The 17,599-nt window shown below is 39.5% G+C and overlaps 1 protein-coding gene across 5 annotated transcripts in view; it reads right to left on the reverse strand.

Moving 5' to 3' along the window:
- The window catches only part of SNCAIP (synuclein alpha interacting protein), an 88,309-nt gene that overhangs the window by 32,149 nt on the left and 38,561 nt on the right, over nucleotides 1-17,599 (reverse strand). For all 5 annotated transcript variants that reach the window (XM_005488429.4, XM_005488427.4, XM_005488428.4 and 2 more), the window contains one exon: nucleotides 10,301-10,373. In XM_005488429.4, coding sequence (XP_005488486.1) covers nucleotides 10,301-10,373 — 73 coding nt within the window. The remainder of the gene's footprint in view (nucleotides 1-10,300; nucleotides 10,374-17,599) is intronic.

Raw genomic sequence — 17,599 nt, forward strand, 5'->3', positions numbered from 1 at the left:
TGCCAGATTCATATCTAAACAGATTTAATGGCAACTCTATCAAAACTGAAGAATTTTACATTCCTAAAAAAAACTTTTCTCAAGGATATATAATGTAATAATTACAAATAATTAGTTCTAATCAAGTTCTAACCAAGAAAATAAGTTGTCCGTGAGCCAACGATGTGTGCTGGTACCCAAGAAGGCCAATGGCATTCTGGGGTGCATCAGGAAAAGTATTGCCAGCAAGGACCTAGAAGTGTTCCTCACTCTTTACTTGGCCCTAATGAGGCCACATCTGGAGTGCTGTGTCCAGTTCTGGGCTCCTCAGTACAAGAGAGACATGGAGCTTCTGGAGTGGGTCCAGGCTGTCCCTGTTAGTAAGGGACAGGACCATCTCTCTTACCAGGAAAGGCTGAGGGAGCCGTGCCTGTTCAGCCTTGAGAAGAGACAACTGGAGCAGGACCTCATCAATGTCTATGAGTATCTGAAGGGAGGGCGTCATGAGGAGGGACCAGGCTCTGCTCAGCCGTGCCCAGCAAGAGCAGGAGAGGCAATGGGCAGACACTGAGGCACAGAAGTGCCACCCAAACTCGAGTGCAGGTGACTGAGCACTGGAACTGGTTACCCAGAGAGGTTCTGGAATCTCCTCCACTGTAGATATTCAAGAACTACCTGGACACAATCCTGTGCCACATGCCCTGGGATGGCTCTGCTTGAGCAGGGAGACTGGACCCCATGACCTGCTGTGGTCCCTTCCAACCTGACCATTCTGTGAGCAATAGCCTAGTGGCATTTACAGGGGTCTGGTCCAACTATGTTAGTTTGTACTCTGCGCTGCACTGAGAGGCATCATAAGAGTCGGATGATTTTCTGAGAGGGCAACAAAAGAGCCAAAGCTTTTTAGTGGATTTGTTTTAGCACCAATAACAACAACTCAATATTTAAGGCCTGTTTCGTCTGGAAGATGTATTTTTCTTAAAAGAACTAGAAATTCATGAACATCAACTGAGAGCAGGGACTGTTCAGCTTGGGGAAGGAAAGGGTCAGAAGGAATCTCATCATTAAGAAGAGGTAACAAGGCTCTTTTCCATGACAGGACAAGAGGCAGCCAGCACCTGGCTGAAATTCTGAAGAAATTCTGTCTGAGCACAAAAAAACACTTTTTAAATTGTGTGGCTGGTCAAACACTGGCATAGTTGCCCAGAGATTTTTGAAATCTCCATCATTAGAGATAGAGTTCTACTGGACACAGACCTGGCTTAACCTGCTCTAGCCAACCTAAACAATTCTGTGATTCTCTGATCTAAAAATTAAGCCGACTTATTGAGATGTGATGTTCCTTCTGAACTTCTCCTCTCTATGTTGCCTTCTCTGTCAAACTTTCCATCCCTTATATCTATAACCTGTGTACACTCACACCCACATCCGCATCCATATCTATAGCTCTCTGGACCTTCCAGGCAATTATTTCAGCGCACTGCAGGATAGTTTGAGCAGTGAATCTGACTTGCGAGAAGGGAAGGAGATCAAGTCAACTGAACTCTTAATTCTACTGAACGTGAACTCAATCCTACTGAATTTGTACTCTTTCAGAAATAGTCCCATCTGGTAATATTGGTGATCTTCATAGTAAGTGGAATTCTGGCAAATAGTTTTCTATCTCTTGGTATTTTCATTTAAGGGACAGCACAAAAACCACAAAAGCATTTAGGCAGTTACAACACCCCTTTCAAGGTACACTAAGAGTTAAAGCAGTCTGAAAGTCAAGCATACTGTTTAAACAAAGCAGATTTATAACATGTGCTAACTGCATATCAGTGGGATCTAATTTGTGGTCAAAACACAAAATTTGCCATGAACACCTTCCTAAGGAAACAGATATATACACTTTCAGTGCAACATCAATATCTGAAGCAAAAGATTAGTATGGCTTAGTAGTTAAAGATGTCTGAAAATTACATTAATACTTTTGGAAGTGCTTAAGAAAACATTTCTGAAGAAGAAATAAAAATAATAATAATCAAAAGGCATGTAACTTAGTGGGCCAATACAAAGAACGCACTGTACTGACTTATTTATGTATTGTATAAGATTCTAGGTTCAAAGGCCTACACTTTTATGTTGGTTTTATTTACATGAGAAATTTTTTCCAAGTGATACTGGGAAATGGATACCATATGTTTCCCAGCTGTTTTGTTCTGACAGGAACTATTAAGCACTCAGTATGGAAATGAATTCTGTCTGAGTTTTATGAAAACACTGCTTTCAACACAGGGGTCTAGACAGAGGAAAAGGCATCAGCATTTTGTTTGTCATCACTTTATTTAAGTTTACATTTATTTTGTTGCTTCACTTTCTCCACTTTTTACTTTAATAACATGCATTTACATGAACCACTGGTGACCAAACTGTAAAATCAGGCACTGAGAAGAAGCAGTGATGTTTGTTACAAATCTGCCTCAGATAATTGTGAAGTCATGTACTTCTCCTTTCTTTCATTAAAGTTAGAGCACAGTAAGGTACTTCCATTCTTCACTGTATTTTTTATTAACATCTCCTTACAAACACAGCTGTTCCAGGGAAAAGAACTAAACTGGAATACCAAAACCAGTTAGCAATATTTTTACTGACTTAAAATCCTCCTCTTCACTTAACTGAGATGATGAATTTCCACTGTTTTTAATAAAGGATTAGAACATAGCATTTAACCATATACCTGAAGGGACAAAAGCAAGTCAGACTAACAGACACAGTATTTCTTTGTGCCATTTGCTCCTTGGGAGCTGCATCAGTCCTTAGGCAGTTAGAGCATGATTTCCCTCTCCATGGCACTGCAGCCATAGCCTGGAGTGGACTGGGACATGGCTTCAATCTCTTTCTTTGTGCTTTCAGATGCTTGTTACCCGAGGAAGCAAAAGCAAGTGTTGCCTACAGCTCCCAAAGCATCAGCACAGCAGGGGTAATGCTGAGTGGTCTTAAACAGCTGCTCCAGAGGAAAAGCCTCTTGCTCATCTCTCCATACTTATGAACTCAGACAGGGGCCATTAAAAGTCTGGGTCAAATAAATACTGTTTGATTGTTTTATAAACAACAGTAAAAGATGGCCTGAGTTTAAGGCAGGGGGCTAGAATGTGGAGCAGCTAGCTGGATTCCAGAATCTGACAAATAATTCTGGTATACTCCTAAAAAGTGATGAAAATCTTTTTCCCCCAACTATGTGTCAAAATTATTTTCCAAACTTTTACTCATTAATATAAGAGACTTGGATAATTCTACTATTGTATTACTGAGGCAAAAAGAGCGAACAATATAGAAACTGCAGACTTCTTTCGTGTTGGTGAAGAAGTGTTAGCTGCCTGATAGACCTGAGGTGTCAAAGTATTTCTTTGTCACAAAAAAAAAACTTTATCTGGCAAAAACCTGCAAGGGCCAAATTTGCAGATGTAGTTCCTCACCATACATTGTGCTCTATTTTTCTTTTTTTTTTTGAGGAAGGCATAATACAAAAGAGTCCAGAGGCCTGCAGCCTTATTTAAAGGTTTTCTTATATATTTATTTACTTACATATGTTCTAGAACTACTGGGGGGCAAATAAGCAGAAAAGGAGGCAACTAGGAAGCAACTCATATTTCAATTTAATCCCCACCTGATTCTACTTTTAGGAATCAAAATTGATCCTTATAGCATGTTTCCAGTAGGAAGCATCTGTTGACTTCAGAGTATTTTTCAATCACCTCTGTATCTAGAGCATGGTGAGAGGCGCAGTATCTGGTATACAAGCATCTGTAGAACAACAGGGTAACTAAGTTTTCTCCAATCATCAAGATAACATCCTTTACAGATGAAATTTTACACATGTGACAGGCAGTTTCTGTGATACTTACAGTCTAATGGCAAACACCAAAATGCCTCTAAATTGTCCTGAGTATAACGAAAATATCAGTATCATGTTTTACTTTAAGAAAGCTTGTGAATAGCATTGACAACTGCTCATACTTTTTAAAATGCAGTATTTCAACTTAATTCTCATGCAGTATTAGGAGGGGACCTGCAGCAAATCTACACAAAGTTTCAAATTTGGAGATTTACTGTCATCTGAAAGAAATACCTGAGCTTCTTCCTTCTGATATGCCTTCAGCAGAGATTTGAATCAAATAAGACCACATTAAGATAAAGCATTGTGATTCTGACTTTGTATACAGGTGCTGAGGTGTTGACTACACTAGGGAAACTTTCCAAAAACTCATTTTTGTAATCACCAATGTGGGCTCCAAGTGATAGAGGAACGGGTGTCTCTTACAAATCAGTGGATAATCAGAGCCAGATCCAAGGATCTATTTACTTCTTTATTAATATCACAAAATTCATATTTAACTGAATTCATTTTGACTGAAGGTGGCACTGTTTTACAGTTTTAATATATCAATAACCTGAACCAGGAACACATACTGGAGTTCTTTAACATAAACTCTTATAGCATGAGGACCTCAATTAAAGAACAACCCTGCACAGAAAAAAATGGAGAGTGTTTGCTCCCCTATTAAGTGGAATTTCAAGTCACTCTAAAGAAAAAAGGACAAGTATACAGGGTAAATAAATAGTACTTTTAAATAACAGTGCATCTTTTCCAGGTAATTCAAACAATTTGAATCTCTGTGAATGAATATTTTTTCTTATCTTGGCTTGAGGAAGAATAACACAAAAGCTGTCATTCTCGAATACGTAATAAAGGAAAAGCAAAGAAAATTTTGAAATTAATAAATTTGCTTTACTCTTGTATAGAGTGATCTATGGACGTAAAAGGAAGATAGCAAACAAAGTTCCAATGAAAAATCAGAAGAGGTCATTCTGGCATACAATGTGTGAAAAAAGAAGAGGGAGGATGCAAAAATGTGATAGGAAAAGAACTTATATGTAGCTAGCACAATTACTTTTTACTAAGAAAATTCTTCAGTATTCTACCAAGGAATGATCCAATCAGTATTTTATTGTTTCAGACGTATTTACCTGGGATATATTTGGAGAGTATAGTCTCAAATATAGAATAAAGAATACAAGTCTGTGAAATTGATGGTTTTTAACACTGCTTCCAAATCAAATTTTACTTATTTTCTCATACAACTAAAAACTACCAAGAACTTGAGACAGAAATTTTCTGCTCATTGATTTGTTTTTCTCAATTAGAACACTAATATTTTGAATAATTTTTCAAATGGCAGTTTCTTTGGGAATGAATAATGAATCAAGCAGTGCAGAAGGATAACTGCTGGGCATTAAAAGTGAATTTGTTTTTACCAATCAGTGAATAAAGATCTAGAGTAGTATATTGCCTTCATTTGAAACAGCCATTTAATGGCAGCTGAAAGCCATCACAGATGACAGAATACACTTCAACAATGACATGGTTCAGTGAAGCTTGTTTAACACTGTTGTCTTGAACCATTTGTTCAAGTGTCCTTAGAAAATTTGCCCAGAAAGAATACAACCAATTTTATGCTTAGTAACAAAAGCATAAAGGACTGATTTCTGTTTCAGTTCATAATTCTATATTAAACAATGCTGGAAATCAACGGGCACTCTGGCTAACACTTCATTTCAGGAAAAATGTGCTAGCTTGGTCCATTTCTAAACCACACCCTTTAATTTTAATCTTTGAAGATAAAAAAATTAGAGAATCACAGAATATTCTGAGTTGGAAGGTATCCACATGGATCATTGAGTCCAGTTTTTAAGTGAATGGCCTGTACAGGGTTTAAACCCACAGTCTTGGAGTTAATTAGCACCCTGCTCTAAACAGCTGAGATAATGTCCACTTTAGTGGTTATTATGCTACCTAAAAGATCATTATCTTGATGCACAACTGTAGAAAAAACAATTACCCTTAATCACTTTATTGTGGATAAACCATGATTTTCCCTGCAATTTTTTGCCAACACTGTATCTCTTTCCTTGTAATCTCAGAGTACTGACACATATCCTGGGTCCAAGGATCCCTTGGAACTTTCCTGAGTCAGAATTCCCTAAATCCAAGAAGGACTCTGAGAAGACTTAAGGGACGTGGATGCAGAACTTGAAGGAATACTAAGGAAGTTTGCAGATGATACAAAATTAGGAGTAGCTGGTTACTCCCTCTGAAGACAGAGAGGCCCTGCAGAGACACCTCAACAGATCAGAGGCCTGGGCAATCACCAACTGTATGAAGCTTAAGAAAGGAAAGTGATGCATTCTGCTCCTCAGATGGGGAAACCCTGGATGAATGGACAGACTGGATGAGAATGTGAATGACAGGCTGGAGAGCAGAGCCATGGAAACAGACCTGGAGGTCTTGGTCAATGGCAAGCTGAACATGGGCCAGCAGTGCCCTGGCAGCCAGGAGGGCCCCGTGTCCTGGGGTACATTGGGCACAGCATGGCCAGCAGTGCCTGATGCAAGGGACAATTCCCCAAGGGAGGGGACTGTCCTGCTCTGCTCTGCTCTGCTCTGGGGCAGCTTCACCTTGAGTGCTGGGGGCAGTTCTGGGTGCCACAGCATAAAAAAGACATTGAGCTGTTGAGAGAGTCCAAAGGAGGGTGACAAGCATGGTGAAAGGTTTTGGGGTGAAGCCGTGTGAGGAGTGGCTGAGGTCACTTGGTCTGCTCAGACTAGAGAAGAGGAGACTGAGGGGAGACCTCATTCCAGCTCTGCAGTTCCCCCATGAGGGGAAGCAGAGAGGCAGGCACTGATCTTCTTCTCTGTGGTGACAGTGACAGGATTCAGGAGAATGGCATGAAACTCTGTAGGGGAGGTTTAGGTTTGATATCAGGAAAAGTTCTTCACCCAGAGGGAGGCTGGGCACTGGAACAGCTCCCTGGGGAAGTGGTCACAGCACTGACCCGACAGAGCTCAAGAACTGTTTGGGCAATGCTCTCAGGCACATGGGGTGACTCTGGGGGTGTACGGGCCCCTGTCCTGCACAGGGCCAGGAGTTGGACTTCGATGATCCTTGTGGGCACCCTCCAACTCAGAATATTCTGTGATTCTTTGATTCTGAGACAGGATGGAGACTCTGCTGCTTCATGGCTGTCATGCACATCTTGCAAAAGAGTGAGGCAGGAACAGGACCTTCCCAACAACACCCTCCACCTGCCAGTGCTTTCCAATAAAGGGAGGCAATGATGGCATTTCAAGGAGGAAAAACTACACATTGGGAAAACTTTCTAATACCTCCATTTCCAAAAGAACAAGTAATCTGAGCAAAAGTTGCAGGCCATCAGAAATAGTTAAAAAAACCCAAAAAGCCTGCTGAAGGAATTATGTGAAATACTAGAGAAGACTCAATGACTTCTAAACACAGTACTTGCCTAGGATTAAAAGTGCTCGGAGTAATTTGAAAACAATGTAACCAAATACTTTCATATGTTACTAACTTATTATTCAGTATTTACATGAAAGAGGGGAAGAAAATCAGAATGACAGGGCTATTTACCAAACTTATCTGCAAACAATGAATAGTAACGCTTCCATATTATTAGCCATATAGTTAAGAAATGTAATTCCATAATAAGAAATGGGTCTGGTTTATATCTGTTCCAACAATCCTGCTAGTGAAAATTGTTGCCTATGTATATATGCATATATACATATATATAATTATTTTTCAAGTATAAATTTGAATCTTACTTTCTCCACAATTTTTTCTTAACTGTATTAGTGAACTAAATATTTTCCTAAGAGAAAGATGACAGACAATTGTATTTTAGATTATGACATGTCTTAACTATGGTTAACATTTGCTTAACTTTTAGTTCTTCTGAAAAAAGAATTATTGGACAGCTACTTTCATAGTCCTCTCTGTTTTAAAAAAAAAGCCTAAAAAGTTAAAAAAAAAAAAAGGAGAAATGCAACCTCTAAGTAAGCAGGAGTCAGTAAGAGGTAAAAAGCTAGATCAGCACTTTGTAAAACCTCTGAGTTTTTCTATTTGTAACTACTTGAATTAACAGTGGAATGCAGATATAAATTACTATGAATGCTTCATGCTAAAGTATGAAAGATTTATTATATAATCCATTTTCATTAAAAATAGCACACATCACCAATACTTTGGCATCATTATTTTAATGATCTACAGTACAGGGAAGGCAAAAGACTGCGTCAACTGCAACTGTGAAAAGTTATCAAATGGAGCCTTATATAATGTTGACTAATCCAGCTATGTTGATATTTCAAGACACTTGAGATACTCAAATCTGTACAGACATGTAAAGTGATACACTCCTGTTCAGCACTGTATAATTACTCAGTAAATAAACAGAGTAAAAACAAAAATATTTCAGTACTATCTCCAATTCACCAAAATAAGTGTTGACTAGCAAGAAAACCCAGCTTTTAGTACTGTTTCCACTATGCCAATACTACTATCAGTGCAAAAGACCTACTTTTTACTCTATACTTTTAACCAATCTGTAATTAACAGAGCTTCTACTGTAGCCCCCCAGAGCTACTACTGTCTTCCAGCAATCCCTGTATTTGCTTCTGTCAACCCCTTTTTAAGGGAATAGATGATGATTTAATTAAAATCATAATCAAAAAATGTCCATCTGCAGAGGCAACCACAGAACAAGAGAGATACACGGGATGCTGTCAGCATCCCACAATCTAAAGGAAGAGCTCCTAACCAATATTTCATCCTTACTATTGGATTACATTTCACTTTATGACTACTACCTTAATTTTAAATGAAGAAAGAAGAATGGGAGGAGGAATATGGGAGAGAATGGTGGCAGCATGTGGGGAGCAATGAGGGATTAAATGCTCTGCAGTATGGCAGGGAAGAAGGATGAGCAGAAGGCGGAAGAAGTGGATGAAAACAAGGAAGGGGGAGAGGAGGAGGCAGGAGGAATGAGAGAAGAGTGGGAGAAGAATAGTGTGGAGCAATGGTGTGACAATAGGAGAACAGGGAGAGTGGAGTAACTATGGGTAAGAAAGGAGAAGAAGTGGGAAGGAATTGGAAGAAAGGGGGAAGGTGTCAGGATGAGCAAGGGATGATCAAGGGAGGAAGTACCAGCAAGAAGGAAGAAAGAAGACAGAAGAAAAGGGACAGGGATGAGACAGGGGTAGGGGAAGGATACAAGGGTGTAAAGGGGTAGGATGTGAAGGAAGAGGGGAATATGCAAAGGAGGATGGAGAGGACGGTGGGGTGAGACTGGGGTAGAAGGAGATAGGGTAATCTGAGGGGGGGTGCATTAGGAGTCTTCACCCATTACACTTCTGCCCTGCTCTTGCTTGCAACAAATAATACTGTGTGTGCAACCACTGCTGTGCCCTGTGTAGGCAAGTAAGTATTGTGAAAGTAATATGCAAGTAAGTATTGTAAGGAGAGGTTTGCTTCTCTTTATTGCCAAGGACAGTGGCATGTGCTGACCTGGCCTCTAATAAGTCTGTTAGAAGAAGTAGCACTCAGAAAGTTTTCACTTAAGTTAAACACAGTAGAAATTTTAAAAAGTCTGAAAGAAAAGATAGAAATAAAAGTTGCTGAAATATTGCATGGTTCTTAAGTCCTTGTATCATCCCATCATCCCATCAATTCCAGATCTCCTGCTTCTGTTATAAAAGTACTTGATGAAAGAACATTAACAAAAGTCCAATTAAAAGATCAAAAAAGCACAATAAACTTTTCATAGCTCAACAAAAATACTTCTCTTACCAATTCATTTCTCCTCCATCAGGAAGAGAAAAATAAAAGCGGATTAATCTGATTTACAGAGTGAAAAACAACGCTGAATGCACTTTTTGTCAGGGGGCAGGGGGAAGGTCTCCAGCTGGTTCTCATCTATATGCCATGATTCTTCATTTAGTTTACACTATTAAACTAAAAAACTCTGCTTTAATCTTAACTATTACAGTATGCCTTAGAGTAGATTCTATCATGTAGCATCCTTGATACAGTTTCAGACTCTGGCAAAACATCATCCCTCAGACTGGTCGTGGCCATATGGGTAGTAAATGTATCCAACATTTTTTCATTGGCGCCTACATTATTACGTCTTGTCACCAATGGTTTCTCGGGTTTTCAAGTAAATTGTTGCACATACTGTGGTTTGGAGCTGCTGAGATGAAGCCCTACATTTATCTGTATACAGCCAAATCCTTTTTTGGAACTTTCTTTCCTTCTAATGAACTAACATCTGTTGAAAAAAAAGAAACTCATGTTTCCAGAACACTGTACATAAATGAGAAAAAACAAAACAACAGGACACTGCCAAGAAGTGATTGTTGCCAAACTGTACAGGATTAAAACAAAGCCTAGAATAGTATGGGTGGACAAAAATGGGCATCATACCTGCTCTGTCTTCATTTTGTGAATCACACCTTCTACATAATTCTGGGATGGTCTTGAGAGAAGTTACAGAATACTGTAAAAAAGGAGAACAAAATGTATAGAGGTAATAATTTAAAAAAGACAAAAAGTAAGATTTGCAAGAGATTCAAATGTCATGGACACTAACTAAATCTACAAACCAAGGCTGCTTCTGGCAGTCTGATGGTCTTGGATTGCATGAGAAAAGCAAAAGGCACCTGCTTTTGTTTCCCACCCGGAGCCATACAAAACAGACTTTCAAAGCCAGAGCAAAGCATCTCCTCACCTCAGACTTCTCCTTCCTGCAGGTCACCACTACTCAAGGCACGAACACAGTGTGAGATACATCGGAGATCAGACCACAGGCAGGCATCAAGGGTCTCACTTTGCCCACCTGTGCACCTTTATGGTTTTGCAGTGCAACAATTACCATGCTCAAAAATTACAATTCAAGCTGTCACAAACTGATATGTAAAAGGGATGCAGAATATCTGCACTGCAGAGATTTTATTCCAGAGAGGGGGGTGTGTACCCAAATATATCAGACAACACGCTCATTTCTCTAATCTGGGCTTTATTAAAGCAAACTTGTACTATTATTTTGATGTAAATAAAATATTTATAAAATAAAACACATCTAATATGAATCAACATGTTATTCTCCGCATTAACCATTCAAAAATGAAAATTAAAAAACCCAGAGGTGCATAGGTATTTTACTAAACAAAATTTTTTAGTTTATATACTTGTGGAATATATTTAGAAGAGTTATAAAACCATACATTCTGATATGTAGTTGCTTTATAGCAAGTCTTTCTTAACCAAATGCTTAAATGTTACAGGAATCTCCATTTAAACAAATGAAAATCATTATGTTTGCAAAAGAAATATCAATTACTTTGCTTATACTAAAAAAGACCCTATAAAACATTATTTTGGAAACTTAAATAGAAAAAAAACCATTTAGGATTAGCACAACTGAAATTTTTCTAAGAATACATAAACACCATATGTTTTCAAAGAAACAGACATTTTAGTTGGTGTGCTGTTGACCAATGAAGCAAAACAACTATATATGAAACCATATAAACTTTCCACACAAAAAAAAAGAAATAGTGATACATTGTCTTGGGTTTTGCTGACAGTTAGTCATTTGGTGTTTGACATGTTTCTAAAGCACAGCTGGCAATCTCATTCAAAATAATCTGAATTCAAGCTCATGTGACCAATTGCAGAGTAATGTACTTTTCTGGTGCAAGTTTAAAACTGTTACTCAAATGATTGTAGTTACTTCATTAAGCCTAGAAAACCACCCAGGCCCTACTTTTTCCCTTGCCGACCTAATTCAGGGATGTATTGAGAAACCTCAACCACAAGAAGAAACCCTCGTAAGTATTCCCAGGATCAACACTGAACTTATTAATTAAAATGTGTAGCAGCACTCCAGAACTACCCAGTGATTCCAAGCCCCACTAAACAAGGGGCTGTCCATAAGGCTCTGACTGTTTCAGGATATGACAGCCTAAAGCAAAAAAAAGCAGAGCTGAGACAGTGAGAAGGATGCTACTAAAGACAAATTAATACATGGACAAACACCATGTGCTGTCCTTCACTTTAGTCATTGTTTAATAAAGCCTGAGCTGTTAAGCTCTACATCTTGCTATTTCAGCACAAAGACTTAGAATGCAATGTTGAACTGGTCTAGTAAGATTCTCAAAAAAATCCAAGGAGCATGTCTCCAAGGAATATGGTAGCTTCGTAAGACCAGCTGTTGCAGTTTAAACTATTACACAGTTTGTAATTCAATTAGAAAGAGGCCTTTTGTATTCTATTGCTGTGTATTTTGTCAGACAACTTCAAAAACAGAAAGCCATCTTTCTTTTTGCCTTTTTCCTGCTCTTTCTTGGAAAACCAGATTTTTTTTTTCCGTTTCAGCATTGCTCCAAAATGTATTCAGTTAGTAATCCCACCACCAAAAATCTATTGAATGTTTATAAATTTGTTATTCATTTTTATAATATTGGTTTGATTTCATTAACAGATTTCCTCCCACTTACCTCTGTTCTCAAAGATACTTCTGCAAATTTACATTTCAGCCTTCTATATTTTGTGGTTAAAATGTAAAGAACCAGCTTTTGGTCCGCTAGAAAAATAAAATTACTTTTTCAAGAGGAACTTTCCCAACCATAAAAACAATCGATTTCTCACATATCTAAGTTCCAGTTCTAATAATCAGTAATGTCTTCTAGCTTTTCTTCAACTGCAAATTTCAAGGTTAAACAGGACATCAAAAGAAGTTGAGACTGCAACCCTTCCTTGGAACAGAATTTAAGACTCAATACTTATTCAACTGCATTTAAAATTAATTACTTTCAACTCTTCATTTAATAATTTCAATATTTTTTTGCATGCAAAATTAAACACAACTTCTCACGTTTCGCCACTGGAGGAGCCAATTCAGCCAGAGCTGAGGGCCATGCCCAAGGGCTTAACTGACAATGTAAGAGTTGAGCACACCCTGTTACGTCCTCAACCAATGCTTACTGTGATCTTTGGTATTTAATTAAAGTCTGTTTGGTTGATGGTGACATTCAGTAACAAACTAAGAGCTTGTTCCTAAGATAACATATGTTATGGAATTTTTGATCACTGTTTGAGGTCTGAGTTCCTTTTCAGCATTTAAGGCCTGCCGAAATAGTGAGTTCTAATAAGTCTCTAAAGAACTTTGTAGGATGAAAGAGCAGGATCAACAGCAAATGAGACAAGAAGCAATAGCAAGCATTCCATCCAAATGCAAGATAGTCCCAGATATTTTTCCAACAGACACTGGTAATTCAAGGAAAAATGGGACTTCCCTAATAATACAATACATTTGTTCATTACGTAACACAGCACTACAGAATCTGAATTAATGACAAGATTAACCTTTCAAATTTCACATGGTTTTCAAATTTTAATGCAATGAATTTTAAACAAAACACATAAGAAAATATCTTTAATAGGGCTGTTCTGCTCTGTGCCACTTCTCCACCACTAGCACATGCACTTATGTTCCAGAAGTATCAGAAAGAAGAAATAACTGATAATGAGTAGTAGCAGAGAAATATTACAGAAAATAGTAAAAACCCCAAGTAAATTAAGAATCAAAAGTTACTTTTCCACATTCTGCTGTATCCTAAATGGAGTTAAAGTGCAAAGCTGTATGCATAGTGTGATTCTCAGACCACATTGTCACAACCATGACGCCCCCAAGGCATGAAGGACCACGTCCAACTGTTTGCAGTATCAGAACTCAAATAATTTACTGCCACCAATGACTCTGTCCTGATCCTAAATGCAGAGTTCTGTTTTCATTTTGGTACTGAAAAGAGACACCTTCCTCCATTACAGCAGCTTTTCTCAAGTGTGTCCAAGTAAATAGTCTCATTTCAGTTTATTTGTGATAGTGGAAAAAAAAGTTTCATTGATATTAAAAACCTATTAAATTAGTGACTTTACAATGCATTTTCTTAATCATTTAACTGTGCAATGTCATTGTATTTCTGAGACATTTATTTGGGAATAGCAAGATATATTGAGAAAAAGTAAAGGAACAATATTTGGCCTGATGTTGCAGCAAGATTTTTCTCAATAGTAGTGTCAATTTAAGCAGCTTCCAAACAAAACAACGGAGAAGGAAAGAGATTAGACTGGCATGGTGCATGTGGGAAATATCACCTCCTCAAACTAAGTGTCTTTCTTACAGCTGTGATGAACATCTTTGGAGCACTAGTTAGGTTATTTGTGCTACGTGTTGTGCATTTTATAAAGACACTTGATATGTTATTCTTCCCTTAAGCTTAAAAGGGGACCTATATAGACACTGCTAACACATTTAGGGGTACAAAATATCTGTCTGAAACTAACACTTCCACTCAGGGGACATCTGCATTTTGCTTCATTCTGAAATGGGAGACAGGAAGAAAAGAGAGATGTAAGAGAGAGTTCCAGCTGGATGGTAAATGAATCAATGCTGCAGCTAATGACTGTGCCTGCACAGTGATGCAGGACCCTGCACACTGAGCCCAGCAGGACTGGTGGCTGTGTGTGAGCCTGAGGGGTGATCCAGCTCTTCCTGTGGCCCAGCAAGGGTGCAGCAGGCTCAGGAGGGGCCCTCTGTTGAGTAAATGGGAGGCCAGTACCTTGGCCTACCTAACCACACATAGGAAAACACACATCTGCGTCTTCCCTGCCAGGCAAGGAGATTCACAAGAAGTTTTTTAAGCGGTCCCAAAATTTCTGATGATTCAACAGATCTGAACTCAATTACTGCATTTTCATTTCACAAACCTTTAAAATAGGAGCAGTCTCACACTGGCACCACTGAGCCTGACTTTCATTCATACAGAGCAGAGAAAACGATTAGAGCAATTACCTATACACTCAATCTCTAACCGCTTACAAGTATCTTAGCATGAGAAACTCTGGTTATGATGAGGTTATCTTGTACTAATTCTGTAAACCAAAAAATAAAATTGTTTCAATTTCCTCAATTTGCAAGTGCAATATAAATCCTGCATTCCAACCAAAGGGTTAGGAAACCTTCAGATAATGCAACCTAAAGGTCTTTTATTTCCCCTTTCCTTTCTGTAGGCAGTTATTAATGAAGAAATAAATGAAAATATTCAGCTGGGTTGCTTAATGTTATTGCACACAGATTATTACTTTTGTTTAACATAAACAAGAGCCCCAGAAACCTATTCTGCTGTCTGAATTACAGTCAAATATACTATACCATTTAGATCAGAAATGGAACCATCTTAGTTTATAAAATGAGCACCACATTTACATTCCAGGACCCTGATGGAGTTGGTAGATGTAGCTGCTAAGCCACGCCAAATAATATTTTAACAGTCATAGCAGTCAGTCTCCAATGACTGGATAAAAGTGATACCACATTCTCCTTTAAAAGGATAAAAAGAAGACCCCCAGGAACTACTAGTAGGTCAGCCATGCCTCAGAGCCCAGTAAAAGCGTGGAACAGATCCCCCTGGAACTTATTCTGAAACATATGGATGGCAGAGAGGTGATTAGAGACAGCCAGCGTGGCTTCACAAAGGGAAAATTGTGCCTGACCAAGATAGTGGCCTCCTGCAATGGAGTGAGACAGCTACAGAGAGAGCCTCAGCTTCTGCAATGCCTTTGGCACACGATATCCAAGCACAACTTCCTTGCCTCTAACTTGGAAAGATGTGTGTTTGACAGATAGATGGACAAGGAATTGGCCATGTCCAATGAGTTACAATCAGCAGCTCAGTCTCCAAGTGAAACTCAGCAATGAGTGGTGTCCCTCAAGGATGCATACTGCAACCAGAAGCATTTAATATCTTTGTCAAGGACATAGATGATGGGATCAGGCGCAAGTTTCCACATGACACTAAGCTGAGTGGTTAATTGCTGGAGGGATGGAATGCCATCCAGAGGGACCTTGGGACAGATTGTGGTGTGGGCCCATGTGAACACCATAAGGTTCAACAACGTCAAGATCCTGTGTCTATGTGTCAGAGCTATGCCCAGTATCCATACAGACTTCGATACTGAGAGCAGCCCTGCAGGGAAGGACGTGGCATACTGGAGGATAAACAATTTGACATAAACTGGAAATGCTCACTTGCAGACCAGAAAATCATATCCTGGGCTGCACAAAAAGTCTGGCCAGCAGAGTAAGAGAGGTGATCCTCCCACAGACTTCATTCTTGGGAGAATCCACCTGGAGTACTGTCTCCACTGGGACAAAAATGACATGGCCATGTTCAGTGTGTCCAGAAAAAGATCATGAAAATAGCCAGTGATCTGGGCCACCCTCTTCTGTGAAGTAATGCTGAGAGAGAGTTTGGATTTTTCATCCTGGAGAACAGGTGGCTGCAGGGAGACTTTCTTATGGCCTTCCAATACATACAGGAGGCTTATAAGAAAAATGCAGTTTGTTTTCCAGGGCCTGTAGTGACAGGACAAGGAGCAAATGAGAATACATCAATTTAGATTGAATACAACAGGGACATTTTTTACAATGAGGGTAGTGAGACACTGCAACAGGCTGCCCAGAGAAGTTGAGAATGCCCACAACACATGATTGTATTTGGTTTATGCGGCAAACTAAGACCGCAGGCTGCCTCCATGCAGGAGTGGCTGCTGGCAAAGGCTGAGCCCATCAGAAATGTTGATAGCACCTCTGGGATAACAGACTTAAGAAAGGGTAAAAACTACTGCATAAAAGCAGCTGGGAGAGAGGAACAATAAAATGTGAGATACCAAGGTCAGTGAAGAAATAGGGGAAGGCAGAGCTCCAGATGCTGTGGCAGACATTCCCCTGCAGTCACAGGAGAATACCATAGTGGAGCACGTATCACAGACATCCAGCCTTCAGCCCACAGAGGACCTCACACTGGAGTGTATGGAGTGCCCTGAAGAAACCTGCAGCTTGCAGAAAGACAGTGCTGGAACAGGGTCCTGGCAGGAACTAATACTTGTAGAGAGGAAACCACATTGGTGCAGGTTTTCTAGAAGGAACTGTGACCCTTTGTGAGACCCATGCTGGAGCAGTCTGCTCCTGAAGGACTCTGTCTCATGGAAAGCATGCATGCTGGTGCAGTCCATGAAGAATGCTGGTCCTTGGGAAGAATTCACACTGGAGAAGTTCACAGAGGACTGCCTTCCGTGGGTGGGACCCCACGCTGGTGCAAGCATGAAGAGGATGAGGAGGGAACAGCAGAGACATTCTGTGATAACCTGTCTTAGGTTACAATGAAAGATGCACCCAAAAGTATGTATTCTATCACCATCTTCATAAGCTGTTAAAACCAGGTAGGGCAGGGCTCCTTATCTACTTCATGACTCATCCCTGATAACTCCCGGGGATATCTTCTGCCAATGGGCCATTGAGTCTCACTGCAAGACTGATAAAATTACTTCCTCCATTGTGAGATGCTCCGCCCAGCAGGAGGATCCAAGGATTCCTACCTGGATATGATCAGAAGTTTGGAACATAACAGGCAGCTTTATCCACTGAATTCCCAGAGGACAAGACCTCCACAACCACCACTGGATTTTTGCAGGAAGATCAAGCCCTTCTACAGGATCACTGCTTCACAGAATTACATCTATCACTTCAAGAGGACTGCAGCCACCATTTAATCAGATGCTACCAACACCCTGATGCCCAGGGCGTCAGGTCCCATTCAGACTCTGTAGCGTCACTGTTTTTGTAATATTGCATTTACTTTAATTTTCCTATTAAATTGT

This window comes from Zonotrichia albicollis, chromosome Z (genome assembly GCF_047830755.1).
Source record: "Zonotrichia albicollis isolate bZonAlb1 chromosome Z, bZonAlb1.hap1, whole genome shotgun sequence".
Taxonomy (NCBI): Eukaryota; Metazoa; Chordata; class Aves; order Passeriformes; family Passerellidae; genus Zonotrichia; species Zonotrichia albicollis.